The sequence below is a fragment of the Poeciliopsis prolifica genome, unplaced genomic scaffold, assembly GCF_027474105.1.
Source record: "Poeciliopsis prolifica strain line A6 unplaced genomic scaffold, Auburn_PproV2 SCAFFOLD009, whole genome shotgun sequence".
Taxonomy (NCBI): domain Eukaryota; kingdom Metazoa; phylum Chordata; class Actinopteri; order Cyprinodontiformes; family Poeciliidae; genus Poeciliopsis; species Poeciliopsis prolifica.
This window is the reverse complement of record NW_026562384.1, coordinates 11,119,834-11,135,116: the sequence shown is the minus strand read 5'-3', so window position 1 is coordinate 11,135,116 and position 15,283 is coordinate 11,119,834. Positions and strand designations below refer to the sequence as shown.

The window sequence follows — 15,283 nt, the reverse complement described above, 5'->3', positions numbered from 1 at the left end:
ATAAAGACACATGCCTGGTTTATGTGCTGGGCGGATGTAAATGTACACAAAACAGACTATAACCTGGCCAAGGATGAAAACCTAAACCAGTCCTTACATATTACACTTTAAATCTTTGTCTTTCCAATGCATCAAGATGAACCACAACAGCAACAATTATTTAATTAAAGCAGACTCCGAAACAAAGTCCAGAGCAGAACTTTTATAATTCCTTTCCCATTAAAAAGTTGGAGACTTTTAAAAACAACAATGCAATTGCTAATGGAAGCCTTTAATACAATAAATCTGACCATGGTTAAACATATATGTGTATATAAAAACAACTAACTGGAACAAATGTTTGAACAGATATCATGAAGTTTTTATAAATCTACATCAGCTACAAGGTAATATCAGCATTGACCTTAAGAACAGAAGACCCACAATTAAAACATTTCAAATTTAACAGCTTAAAAGAATAATATTGAAATTTTAAGATTGCCATAAATATCACATTGTATCACAAAAGCCTTCTATATATCTAAGCTAAAGAAGTGGATGCATGATATAGAATGTGAAAAAAGTGTTAAAAAAGCTGAGCCACTGAATATGCAATAGAATAATAATAATAATAATAATAATATTATAAATACCAATGAGTTCAAATGTGGTTAATTGTGATCACATGTGACACAAAGAAACAAGCAGATTCTCTCTGCTGTCTTCTCTTTAGTAGAGAAGACAGCAGGCCTGATTCACATCCAAATAAGTAAAAACAAAATGTGACAAAGAGAAATCATTGTATTTCAGCACCAAGGACAGAGAAGAACAGGACGAGCACAAACGTGTGTTGGTTGAGACGTAAAACAAAAGCAATTGAATCACTGAAAACAAGTGCAGAAAAAGAAATTGTTAATAAATTTAATTAAAATAGGTTCGTACCTCTTGAGAATCGTCACTATCGCCAAAAACAATGGAAAACTCTGTTGGACTTTTCTTCAGAGTCTGGTCAGCAGGCAGTGTGTTGTCATTGTACGATGATACAAACTTAAAGTCACTGGTTCTGGATCCTGTTGTCAGGTAGGCATCATAATTGGAAGTGCTACGCAAGGTCCCAGTGGGGTCAATGTCTGCATAATTAGGAGGAAAATAAGGCCCAGGAACTGCAACTGCTCCATCAAACAACAGTCTGGGCTTTCTCCTGTGACAAAACCTCACACCCAGGATGATGATGATGAAGGTCAGAAAAAAGGTGGACACAGAAACCAGGGCAATGATCAGATATGAGGTCAACTTGGAGTTCTTCTCATCATAAGAAATGTCCTTCAGTTCTGGCACTTCAGCCAAGTTATCAGAAATCAGTAAATACATTGAACAGGTGGCAGACAGAGAGGGCTGTCCATTATCTTTCACTGCAACAATCAGGTTCTGTTCATGCTGTCAGATTCTGAAATGTCCCGCTGGGTCCTGATTTCTCCACTGTGTAGATCAATACTGAAAAGTCCAGGATCTGTGGCTTTGACTATATGATAGGACAGCCAGGCGTTCTGTCCAGAGTCTGCGTCCACTGCTATCACTTTGGACACCAGAGACCCTCCATGTGCAGCTTTAGGGACCAGCTCAGTCATGAAGGAGCTGCCCTCTGGTGCTGGATACAGTATCTGAGGAGAGTTGTCATTCACATCAGATATGAACACACTGACAGTCACGTTGCTGCTGAGAGGAGGAGAACCATTGTCTCTGGCCATCACTTGGACTTTGAAACTCCTGAACTGTTCATAGTCAAATGACCTCACAGCGTGGATCACTCCTGTGTCTCCATTAACAGATAGATAGGAGGACACCGAGGCACCGTTCACCTCACCAGGTAACAGAGAATAAATCACTGTACCGTTTTGTCTCCAGTCAGGATCTCGAGCAGAAACAGTACATAAAGAGGAGCCAGGTTTGTTATTTTCACTAACATATGCGCTGTAGGACTGTTCCTCAAACACAGGAGGGTTGTCATTGATGTCAGCTACAGACAACTGAATAGTTTTAGAGGAGGACAGAGGTGGAGAGCCTTCATCAGTGGCAATGATTGTAATGTTGTAATCAGATACTAATTCACGGTCCAGATGTCCTGTTGTCACCAGAGAATAATAGTTTTTTATAGAAGGAATCAACTTAAAAGGGACATTTTCCTGGATGGTGCAGCGAACCTGTCGGTTATTCTCAGAGTCTCTGTCCTGTACATTAATAAGCCCCACCTCTGTACCAGATGGAGTGTCTTCTGGTATTTGATTGGTCAGTGATTTCAGACTAACTACAGGGGCGTTGTCATTCACATCAGTTATAGAAATGATGACCTTAGCATAAGATGAAAGTCCAAAACCATCTTTTGCTTTAATACGCATCTCATAAGATGTTGAAACTTCATGGTCAACCGCAGCACTTAAGCGTATTTCACCGTTTTTACTATCAATGTTAAATATTTTCATTACTTCATTGGTAACATGTCCAAAATCATAAGTCACATCTCCATTCACTCCCTCATCTGCATCAGTTGCGCTCACTGTTATCACTACAGTACCTATAGGAGAGTTTTCAGGCAGACTGGCTTTATAAACGGCCTGGCTAAACACTGGGGCGTTATCATTAGCATCCAGTACAGTTACATGTATGACCACTGTACCTGATCTCTGAGGAGATCCGCCATCTAGAGCTGAAAGGAGTAAATTCATTTCCTTCTGTTTTTCTCGATCAAGTTCTTTATCTAAAACAAGCTCCACTGTGTTTCCATTAGTAGCCAGAATAAAATGTTCGTTCTTTTCTAGGCTATACTGCTGAACTGAATTTTGTCCTACATCCGCGTCGTGCGCCTCCTCGATCACAAAGCGAGCTCCTCTGTCTGCCGATTCATGAATTTCTGACGTTATAAAGTCGTCCTTAAACTGCGGAGAGTTATCATTAACATCTTGAACATGGAGGCTGATCCGATGCAGCTCCAGAGGATTTTCCAGAACGAGCTCCTGTTTTAAGACACATGAAGCCTTTTCGCCACAAAGCTCCTCACGGTCAATCCTCTCCGCCACAATCAGCTCTCCGCTCTTCGCGTTGATGTCACAGTAACGTTTATCACTCTCCTCGGTGTCAATTCGGGCTCTTCTGGTGGACAGCGCTCCTGTCTGCAGCCCGAGATCCTTGGCGATATTTCCAATAACTGATCCTGGTTTCATTTCCTCCGGGAAAGAATAGCTCATGTCTCCATGCGCGACGTGCAGAAGAAAAAATGCGTAGCAGCTCCACGACAAAAAAAACTTTTCTTTGCAAATCCATTTTCAAATATCAGGTGTAAGTCGGGCAACGTTTCACATCAATCACTTTCTCATGAAGATATAAAACCAAAATCTACACCACAGCTTATCCCCACTGCACCGTCATTGTTCACAGCTCAAAGGCGCATCGACTGCGAGTCGATAAAGGAGAAAGGAGTTCACATTTAAGACTGGTATGTAGCGACATCTTGAGTTCATGCAGAAACGGTCACCGACATATTTTCAATTCAAGTTCAGCTTCTACATGCAAACCTTCCACAGTTTTCATCTTACATTAAGTTGCCTTTCAGAAAATGTTTTCCACTTCCATTCACACTCCACCATAGGAGATCAAATCATATCTTTCTCTCAGCCAACTGCTCTAACTCCTGGGAAAATGAAATTTGAGGCAAAGGAAAACTGTTTGATACAAAGATACAGACGGCCACCATATATCAAGACACTATACTGCAGCACCAAATGACATCTATTCACCTTGTCCATCATATAGCACTGCACAAGATTGCACCGCTGAAAAATCTCTCTTCAGCAGAGAAGACAGCAGGCATGATTCACACCAAATATTACAACATATATTTGACAGCTGGGTTGATAATTTCTGTGGATGCAAAACAAAATCATGAACTTAAGCCTGAATGAATACTTTCTGTTTGACATAGGAAAATGGAACTCAGTAGATTGTTATTTTCAGACAAATTGTCTGAAATTTGTGTTTCGTGGAAAGAAGAAGTCTGGACCAGACACTTGCAGAGTTTTTTTTTAACTCTCAGAATAGATGATTGATGTGTAAACTTTTGTCTATAAGAAGTTTGCTTGTACTCCTAGTTTTTGCTCTCAGCTGTTCTGAGAGACTTCACAAAGCTGTTTCGGCTTTTTTGAATATTAAATGACAAAATGCATTTTGTTGTTCTTGATTCACTCCACTTAATTTCATCAGTGTCTAATCTCAAATAGAATTACTTAATCTCCATGAAATTTCTTTGACAACTGATGCCAGTCTTCTTATAGATCCACAAATGCCAGAGTAACATAGCATCATCAAAGTGAAAAGCAACTCAGTCCAAAAGTATGATTTGTCCACAGCAACTCAATAATTGTATGTAATTCCCATCAAAGTTTATGTAAATTTCTAACTTTTTCCACACGATACTAAAACTTTCAAAGCTCTGCTGTGAATTTATCAATGACTCTACTCAGTTTTGTAAAAAGATAAGGTTTCATTTACAAAATGCTGCAGGTCTTAGTACCACATCAATCAAAAAGGCATGAGTAAAAAAAAAATTTGCTCTGTAGACACAAAAGCTCTGTCAAAGTATTATTTTTTATTAGCTCTGTTAAAGCATTCTGTCTTAATTTTTGTCATAATCTATGACTAACATTTTATTTTAGCGATCACAAAAGACAGGAAGTCCAGTTTTTAACATCCTACTATTCAATGAAAAAGTATGTTAGCAATTACTAAAGTAAAAAAAAAACTATTGAAAGTCATATCCATTACTCCCAATGCTACTTCTTGTTCAGACTAATCATTTTAAATCAAATGTATATCTTTGAAACATGGCGGTAACTTACAGTTCAAAGCATGTGAAGAGCAACAGGTAACCGTTTTCCTTAGAATATAGCACATTTCTGAACAGGCATAATATAAGAAGAAAACAGCTATGCTATCAAAAAAAATAAATAAAGGATCTGATGTGTCCACCGACAGACACATAAAATATAGAATATGACTCAGTCAGACTCTGACACGACAATCAGAAAAATCAGTGCTATCAAAGAAGAGGAAAAAGCCTCAAAGCGTGCTTTGACAGTAAGAATGAGAGAAAGCCTCACCTAAACTTAAAGGAACATGCACTTTATTTCTAAGTTCCTATGTCAGCAGTGAAACTCAGCATGAGCTTTTAAACTCTAATTGAAATTTACTTATAAGATGAAAAAAAAGAGAAAACAGTAAGCTAATATCTCTTTAAAAAATGACTTACATATGAGTGTTTGATCTGCTCTGATGGAATACACAAAATAAACAAAAATCTTATCTGGCAAATTAACACAATCCTTTTGATACAGATGATGCAGCATCTTCTAACTTTTTATCCACACTAGAAGGAAAGACAAAGTCCTCAAAGAAGATTGACATTGAGCTTTGAGTCTTGGAAATTAATTGGATATTTTTACCATCAATAAGTTGTGGACTGAGTCATTGGCAAAAAAAATTCAACCCTCTCCAGGCAGATGTTACAGATTTGCAACAGCTCAGTGCTGCTTAGCTAGTCTTTGCAAGTAATTTGAGCCTGAGAGGGTTAAAAATACAAAGTTAATGGTGATTATATGAGTAAGTAGCTTGATCTTGATTGTAGGATTAAAGTGTTATAAAATTCAATCACAAAGACAATCATAAAGATGAATTGGCACAATCTACATTTTCAATATTTTCGAGAAAAGAAGGGTGGACACAGAATACCTTCACAAACGTAAGTTTTAAAACAATATCTATAAGTGACAAAAAGTTTTATGGAATAAAATGAACTAATGAATTACAGAGAAAAGGAGAAGAATTAGAATTGTTTCTGTGAAATACTTCAGTAGAGGTTTTTCATTTATTGGTACATGTAGAAAAGCGTAATTACTTCTAAATTACAACTAAAATGATGCTTTGACATGTAGATATGGAAAACATTATTTTCAAATCAAAGTTAAATTGTGGCTGAAAACAAATCTATAGTTCATACCTCTGGGGAATCATCACAGACTCCAAACACATCAGCAAAATCTGTTGAACTTTTCTTCAGCGTCTGGTCAGCAGGCAGCGTGTTGTCATTGTAAGATGATACAAACTTAAGTCACTGGTTCTGGATCCTGTTGTCAGGTAGGCATCATAATTGTAGGTGCTGCGTAAAGTTCCTGTTCCGTCAACATCTGCATAACTTGGAGGAAGATAAGCTCCTGGAATGGCTACTGCTCCATCAAACAACAGTCTGGGCTTTCTTCTGCGACAAAACCTCACACCCAGGATGATGATGATGAAGGTCAGAAAGAAGGTGGTAACAGAAACCAGGGCAATGATCAGATAAGAGGTCAGCTTGGAGTTTTTCTCATCATAAGAAATGTCCTTCAGTTCTGGAACTTCAGCCAAATTATCAGAAATCAGTAAATACATTGAACAGGTGGCAGACAGAGAGGGCTGTCCATTATCTTTCACTGCAACAATCAGGTTCTGTTTCATGCTGTCAGATTCTGAAATGTCCCGCTGTGTCCTGATTTCTCCACTGTGTAGATCAATAGTGAAAAGTCCAAAATCTGTGGCTTTGACTATATGATAGGACAGCCAGGCGTTCTGTCCATAGTCTGCGTCCACTGCTATCACTTTGGACACCAGAGACCCTCCATGTGCAGCTTTAGGGACCAGCTCAGTCATGAAGGAGCTGCCCTCTGGTGCTGGATACAGTATCTGAGGAGAGTTGTCATTCACATCAGATATGAACACACTGACAGTCACGTTGCTGCTGAGAGGAGGAGAACCATTGTCTCTGGCCATCACTTGGACTTTGAAACTCCTGAACTGTTCATAGTCAAATGACCTCACAGCGTGGATCACTCCTGTGTCTCCATTAACAGATAGATAGGAGGACACCGAGGCACCGTTCACCTCACCAGGTAACAGAGAATAATCACTGTACCGTTTTGTCTCCAGTCAGGATCTCGAGCAGAAACAGTACATAAAGAGGAGCCGGGTTTGTTATTTTCACTAACATATGCGCTGTAGGACTGTTCCTCAAACACAGGAGGGTTGTCATTGATGTCAGCTACAGACAACTGAATAGTTTTAGAGGAGGACATAGGTGGAGAGCCCTCATCAGTGGCAATGATTGTAATGTTGTAATCAGATACTAATTCACGGTCCAGTTGTCCTGTGGTCACTAGAGAATAATAGTTTTTTATAGAAGGAATCAACTTAAAAGGGACATTTTCCTGGATGGAGCAGCGAACCTGTCCATTATTCTCAGAGTCTCTGTCCTGTACATTAATAATCCCCACCTCTGTACCAGATGGAGTGTCTTCTGGTATTTGATTGGTCAGTGATTTCAGACTAACTATAGGGGCGTTGTCATTCACATCAGTTATAGAAATGATAACCTGCGCATAAGATGACAAGCCTAGACTATCTTTTGCTTTAACGCGTATTTCATATGATGTTGTAACTTCATAGTCTACAGTATCCATTACACGTATTTCCCCGTTCTTACTATCAATACTGAATATTTTCATAACTTCGTCAGTAACATGTCCAAAATCATAAGTCACATCTCCATTCACTCCCTCATCTGCATCAGTTGCGCTCACTGTTATCACTACAGTACCTATAGGAGAGTTTTCAGGCAGACTGGCTTTATAAACCGCCTGGCTAAACACTGGGGCGTTATCATTAGCATCCAGTACAGTTATATGTATGACCACTGTACCTGATCTCTGAGGAGATCCGCCATCTAGAGCTGAAAGGAGTAAATTCATTTCCTTTTGTTTTCTCGATCAAGTTCTTTATCTAAAACCAGCTCCACTGTGTTTCCATTAGCAGCCAGAATAAAATTGTCGTTCTTTTCTAGGCTATACTGCTGAACTGAATTTTGTCCTACATCCGCGTCGTGCGCCTCCTCGACTAAAAAGCGAGCTCCCCTGTCTGCCGATTCACGAATTTCTAAGTCTATTTTTACATCTTTAAATACCGGTGAGTTATCATTGATATCTTGAATATGAAGGCTAATTCGATGCAGCTCCAGAGGATCCTCCAAAACGAGCTCCTGTTTTAAGACACATGAAGCCTTTTTGCCACAAAGGCCTTCACGATCAATCCTCTCTGTCACCATCAGCGCTCCGTTTCTCAGGTTTATGTCACAATAACGTTTATCACTCCCTTCGGTGTCAATTCGGGCTCTTCTGGTGGACAGCGCTCCTGTCTGCAGCCCGAGATCCTTGGCGATATTTCCAATAACTGATCCTCGTTTCATCTCCTCCGGGAAAGAATAACTCTGTTCTCCATGCGCGACGTGCAGAAGAAAAAAAGAGACGCAAACCAGCGACGGAAAGATTTCCATTGTTAAACCCGTTTTCAAATGTTAGTTCTGAAAGGGTTTATGTCGTAGTTCCTCAAATATGACCGAATGACATTAAATGACGAAATGCGTCAATTCAGCGATCCTGCCTATTAATGTAGAGCAGCTCCACGGCGCAAATCCGGGAAGTTAACAAAGGAAGGAGGGATGATGATATTTTAGGCTAGTATATAGCGACATCTTGAGCTGGGTGGAGCAACATTATTCGCCTGTAATCAATGCAAAAAAAAAAATCAACCTGACTTTTTCTCTTTTTTTTTTTTTTTTGGTAAACTTTAAACAGTTTTCCTTTTAATACACATGACAAATCAATAAAGATTTGGCTTGGAAAACTTGCATCTTAATGGGTTTACGTCTCCCCTTACTATGCAAGTGTAGAAATCATTAAGGTCTTATATTTTAAGCAATGGTTACCATAAAATTAATTAAAGACTTTACAGTTTTTTTAACCTGTTCATACAACTCGTCACAAAGTACTGCAAAAATATTAAGTAAAATCTAACATATTACCCAGTTCGTAAAGGGAAACTTTACTACAAATGAAAGTTCTTGTTTTGTAGAGTTTAAACAGATGTATTATCATGTAACTCATGCAGGATTGCACAGTTGTATTTACTCTGTTCATAAAGTAGCACCAGTAAAATACTGTAATATTGCAAAGTAAAACACAACATGTTATCCAGTAAGTATAAAAAACTGAACTGTAGGCCAGTATTTTCTCAGATTTTAAAGAGACACTGCATGTAACTCTCAAAAATTTGTATACTGTTTTAAGTTAACCAGTTCATAAACTAGAAATAATAAAAATTAGTATTTTTCTCAACGAAAGCACAAAATATTAACCAGTAAAGAAGACAAAAGTCTGCTGTAAAAGAAAGACAGATATGTATATTTTAACAATTTTATTACGTAACTCACACTGAAGTAGTTTGCGTGAAATCTTACAAATGTTAACATATTTTTTAGATTTGTAGCTTCCAGTTAAACACGGACTGGATAGGGTTTAAGCAGATGACATGAATGCATGTCATCAGGCAAAGGATTGTTCAAGTGAACCTTATAAAAATAAATGTCTACCTTTTCAAAACTGTACCACAACTTCTGCACAACTTCCAAGAAAGCAGAGTAATAAAACTTTTCCATTTAGGCTGACAATATATTTATATGAGTGTAAGAAAGAGAAGTGTGTTATTACAAGCAAGATACAAATGAATTGTTCACTGACAGTAAACATAACTAGCTTACAAACAGATAATATCAGTAAAAATAACACTGTAATCATCAAAAGCAATGCTTCCAAAGCAGAGCAGCAAGCCATAGCAACCATGAGACATGAGACTGAGATTGCTTTACAATAATAACAAAGGGGAAAACATGAAATCTATAGTGAGGGATCTCTGTAGTAATTCCAGGCTAACATCTTCTGGCAGTATTTGCAGATATATGCACAACAACCAGAGAGGCATATGTTGGAATTTGATGAACTCTGGGGAAATTGACTTACACAAGATGCACATCAGCCAGACTACAGAAAAAAAAGACAATCCATTCCTCATGATAAGCAACAGCAACGTGTTTATCCATGATGCAGCGAGAAGACAGGAAAACAACCAAAAGTTAGAGCCACAAACCAACTTTAGCCGCCTCACCTAAAAGTCAGTAAACAACAGGAGTCCTCTGCAGCTGATTTTCTGGCTGCTCTGCAATATTATAATTTTTTTTTTAGACAGCAATATTATCCAGAATTTAAAAGTTTTAGAAACTTGTTAAAGTATTTGTTTGTGACCACAGTAATGATTTCTGTAGAATATGAGTGAAGTACTCTGCTGTATCATTGCTGACTTTCTGAAGACCAGGTTAATATTCAAAGATCTGAAGCAAAACTCAAACTTCTCCAGTAGAAACTGAAACATGTGACAAAAACCCACAAATACTTCAATAAAGAAAAATAAAAAATTAGTAGAAAATATTGTATTCAGATTTTTGCAGAATCCCAAGTGTGCCAAAAGCAAATGCTAAAACATCGGAGATGTAGGAGATGAGGGTATGTTAAAGGTGAAAAGAAACTGGGAAATAATAATAATAATAATAATAATAATAATAATAATAATAATAATAATAATAATAATAATAATAATAATAATAATAATAATACAAATATTTCAGAAAAAAATCTCGGAATTCTTTTGAAGATACAAATAAATACAGGAAATTGCAAAAAACTCAAATATTTAAATAAAAATTTCCTGTTTAATAATTAGATGGATTAATGAGCCAAAAAAGCCAATTAGTATAAAACAAATATTGCCCTAAAAATGAACTACTTTAGAGCACACCAATTCAAAACTCTTTCTGAAGTGAATTTCAGGACCAAAGACAGAGAAACAAAGGAACCAAAGACACACAAGCAGCGGACTATTCATAAAAAATGGCCTAAGAATAAAATGGACAATAAGAATGCAATAAAAGGTCATGTGTAAGACTTGAGAGCAAAATCACAGCTTGCAAAGAAGAAACCACGTGAAAAAAATAAAATAAAATGAAACTTCAGAAGTTATACCACAAAATCAATATCAAACTCAATCAAGACCATGTACTTCCCTCATATGTTTGTAAGTGGATATTAAAAAAAGAAAGTGGTTCCTAAAATAACGTCATGTTCACAAAAACAATTAAATAATTTATAACAAATACAAAATGAATTTCATAAAGTAAAATGAGTTGTGATAGAATACAAAAAGATCTAAATATTCATACCTCTGGGGAATCATCACATACTCTCCAAACACATCAGCAAACTCTGTCGGACTTTTCTTCAAGGTCTGGTCAGCAGGCAGCGTGTTGTCATTGTAAGATGATACAAACTTAAAGTCACTGGTTCTGGATCCTGTTGTCAGGTAGGCATCATAATTGTAGGTGCTGCGTAAAGTTCCTGTTCCATCAACATCTGCGTAATTTGGAGGAAGATAAGCTCCTGGAATGGCTACTGCTCCATCAAACAACAGTCTGGGCTTTCTTCTGCGACAAAACCTCACACCCAGGATGATGATGATGATGGTCAGAAAGAAGGTGGACACAGAAACCAGAGCAGAGATCAGAAGAGGTCAGCTTGGAGTTTTTCTCATCATAAGAAATATCTTTCAGTTCTGGCACTTCAGCCAAGTTATCAGAAATGAGTAAATACATTGAACAGGTGGCAGACAGAGAGGGCTGTCCATTATCTTTCACTGCAACAATCAGGTTCTGTTTCATGCTGTCAGATTCTGAAATGTCCCGCTGGGTCCTGATTTCTCCACTGTGTAGATCAATACTGAAAAGTCCAGGATCTGTGGCTTTGACTATATGATAGGACAGCCAGGCGTTCTGTCCAGAGTCTGCGTCCACTGCTATCACTTTGGACACCAGAGACCCTCCATGTGCAGCTTTAGGGACCAGCTCAGTCATGAAGGAGCTGCCCTCTGGTGCTGGATACAGTATCTGAGGAGAGTTGTCATTCACATCAGATATGAACACACTGACAGTCACGTTGCTGCTGAGAGGAGGAGAACCATTGTCTCTGGCCATCACTTGGACTTTGAAACTCCTGAACTGTTCATAGTCAAATGACCTCACAGCGTGGATCACTCCTGTGTCTCCATTAACAGATAGATAGGAGGACACCGAGGCACCGTTCACCTCACCAGGTAACAGAGAATAAATCACTGTACCGTTTTGTCTCCAGTCAGGATCTCGAGCAGAAACAGTACATAAAGAGGAGCCAGGTTTGTTATTTTCACTAACATATGCGCTGTAGGACTGTTCCTCAAACACAGGAGGATTGTCATTGATGTCAGCTACAGACAACTGAATAGTTTTAGAGGAGAACAGAGGTGGAGAGCCCTCATCAGTGGCAATGATTGTAATGTTATAAGATAGTATTCACGGTCCAGTTGTCCTGTGGTCACTAAAGAATAATAGTTTTTAATTGAGGGAATCAACTTAAAAGGGACATTTTCCTGGATGGAGCAGCGAACCTGTCCATTATTCTCAGAGTCTCTGTCCTGTACATTAATAATCCCCACCTCTGTACCAGATGGAGTGTCTTCTGGTATTTGATTGGTCAGTGATTTCAGACTAACTATAGGGGCGTTGTCATTCACATCAGTTATAGAAATGATAACCTGAGCATAAGATGATAAGCCTAGACCATCTTTTGCTTTAACGCGTATTTCATATGATGTTGTAACTTCAATCTACAGTATCCATTACACGTATTTCCCCTTTCTTACTATCAATACTGAATATTTTCATAACTTCGTCAGTAACATGTCCAAAATCATAAGTCACATCTCCATTCACTCCCTCATCTGCATCAGTTGCGCTCACTGTTATCACTACAGTACCTATAGGAGAGTTTTCAGGCAGACTGGCTTTATAACGGCCTGGCTAAACACTGGGGCGTTATCATTAGCATCCAGTACAGTTATATGTATGACCACTGTACCTGATCTCTGAGGAGATCCGCCATCTAGAGCTGAAAGGAGTAAATTCATTTCCTTCTGTTTTTCTCGATCAAGCTCCTTATCTAAAACAAGCTCCACTGTGTTTCCATTAGCAGCCAGAATAAAATGTTCGTTCTTTTCTAGGCTATACTGCTGAACTGAATTTTGTCCTACATCCGCGTCGTGCGCCTCCTCGACTAAAAAGCGAGCTCCCCTGCTGCAATTCATGAATTTCTATGTCTATATTTACTTCCTTAAATACCGGTGAGTTATCATTGATATCTTGAATATGAAGGCTAATTCGATGCAGCTCCAGAGGATCCTCCAAAACGAGCTCCTGTTTTAGGACACATGAAGCCTTTTTGCCACAAAGGCCTTCACGATCAATCCTCTCTGTCACCATCAGCGCTCCGTTTCTCAGGTTGATGTCACAGTAACGTTTATCACTCCCTTCGGTGTCAATTCGGGCTCTTCTGGTGGACAGCGCTCCTGTCTGCAGCCCGAGATCCTTGGCGATATTTCCAATAACTGATCCTCGTTTCATCTCCTCCGGGAAAGAATAACTCTGTTCTCCATGCGCGACGTGCAGAAGAAAAAAGAGACGCAAACCAGCGACGGAAAGATTTCCATTGTTAAACCCGTTTTCAAATGTTAGTTCTGAAAGGGTTTATGTCGTAGTTCCTCAAATATGACCGAATGACATTAAATGACGAAATGCGTCAATTCAGCGATCCTGCCTATTAATGTAGAGCAGCTCCACGGCGCAAATCCGGGAAGTTAACAAAGGAAGGAGGGATGATGATATTTTAGGCCAGTATATAGCGACATCTTGAGCTCAGTGGAGCAACATTATTCGCCTGTAATCAATGCAAAAAAAATCAACCTGAATTTTTCTCTCTTTTTTTTTTTTTTTTTTTGGTAAACTTTAAACAATTTTCCTTTTAATACACATGACAAATCAATAAAGGTTTGTCTTGGAAAACCTGCATCTTAATGGGTTTACGTCTCCCCTTACTATGCAAGTGTAGAAATCTTTAAGGTCTTATATTTTAAGCAATGGTTACCATAAAATTAATTAAAGACTTTACAGTTTTTTTAACCTGTTCATACAACTCGTCACAAAGTACTGCAAAAATACAAAGTAAATCTAACATATTACCCAGTTCGTAAAGGGAAACTGTACTACAAATGAAAGTTCTTGTTTTGTAGCGTTTAAACAGATGTATTATCATGTAACTCATGCAGGATTGCACAGTTGTATTTACTCTGTTCATAAAGTAGCACCAGTAAAATACTGTAATATTGCAAAGTAAAACACAACATGTTATCCAGTAAGTATAGAAAACTGAACTGTAGGCCAGTATTTTCTCAGATTTTAAAGAGACACTGCATGTAACTCTCAAAATTTGTATACTGTTTTAAGTTAACCAGTTCAAACTAGAAATAATAAAAATTAGTATTTTTCTCAACGAAAGCACAAAATATTAACCAGTAAAGAAGACAAAAGTCTGCTGTAAAAGAAAGACAGCTATGTATATTTAACAATTTTTATTACGTAACTCACACTGAAGTAGTTTGCGTGAAATCTTACAAATGTTAACATATTTTTTAGATTTGTAGCTTCCAGTTAAACACGGACTGGATAGGGTTTAAGCAGATGACATGAATGCATGTCATCAGGCAAAGGATTGTTCAAGTGAACCTTATAAAAATAAATGTCTACCTTTTCAAAACTGTACCACAACTTCTGCACAACTTCCAAGAAAGCAGAGTAATAAAACTTTTCCATTTAGGCTGACAATATATTTATATGAGTGTAAGAAAGAGAAGTGTGTTATTACAAGCAAGATACAAATGAATTGTTCACTGACAGTAAACATAACTAGCTTACAAACAGATAATATCAGTAAAAATAACACTGTAATCATCAAAAGCAATGCTTCCAAAGCAGAGCAGCAGCCATAGCAACATGAGACATGAGACTGAGATTGCTTTACAATAATAACAAGGGGGAAAACATGAAATCTATAGTGAGGGATCTCTGTAGTAATTCCAGGCTAACATCTTCTGGCAGTATTTGCAGATATATGCACAACAACCAGAGAGGCATATGTTGGAATTTGATGAACTCTGGGGAAATTGACTTACACAAGATGCACATCAGCCAGACTACAGAAAAAAAAGACAATCCATTCCTCATGATAAGCAACAGCAACGTGTTTATCCATGATGCAGCGAGAAGACAGGAAAACAACCAAAAGTTAGAGCCACAAACCTTTAGCCGCCTCACCTAAAAGTCAGTAAACAACAGGAGTCCTCTGCAGCTGATTTTCTGGCTGCTCTGCAATATTATGATTTTTTTTTTAGACAGCAATATTATCCAGAATTTAAAAGTTTT

The 15,283-nt window shown here is 38.0% G+C and overlaps 3 protein-coding genes and 1 pseudogene across 10 annotated transcripts in view; all 4 read right to left on the bottom strand.

Annotated features, from left to right (window-relative positions):
* LOC129362980 (protocadherin gamma-C5-like) overlaps positions 1-15,283 on the bottom strand; it is a 237,344-nt gene that overhangs the window by 174,172 nt on the left and 47,889 nt on the right. The gene's annotated exons all lie outside the window — the stretch shown is intronic.
* LOC129362695 (protocadherin gamma-A12-like) lies at positions 380-3,324 on the bottom strand. Its single transcript, XM_055034402.1, is given in 3 exon segments — positions 380-403; positions 922-1,412; positions 1,415-3,324. Coding segments are annotated over 3 exon segments (2,322 nt in total). The 5' UTR covers positions 3,222-3,324.
* On the bottom strand, positions 6,020-8,486 carry LOC129363006 (protocadherin gamma-A12-like). Its single transcript, XM_055034901.1, is given in 4 exon segments — positions 6,020-6,135; positions 6,138-6,965; positions 6,968-7,819; positions 7,822-8,486. Coding segments are annotated over 4 exon segments (2,361 nt in total). The 5' UTR covers positions 8,387-8,486.
* On the bottom strand, positions 9,905-15,046 carry LOC129362694 (protocadherin gamma-A12-like; annotated as a pseudogene).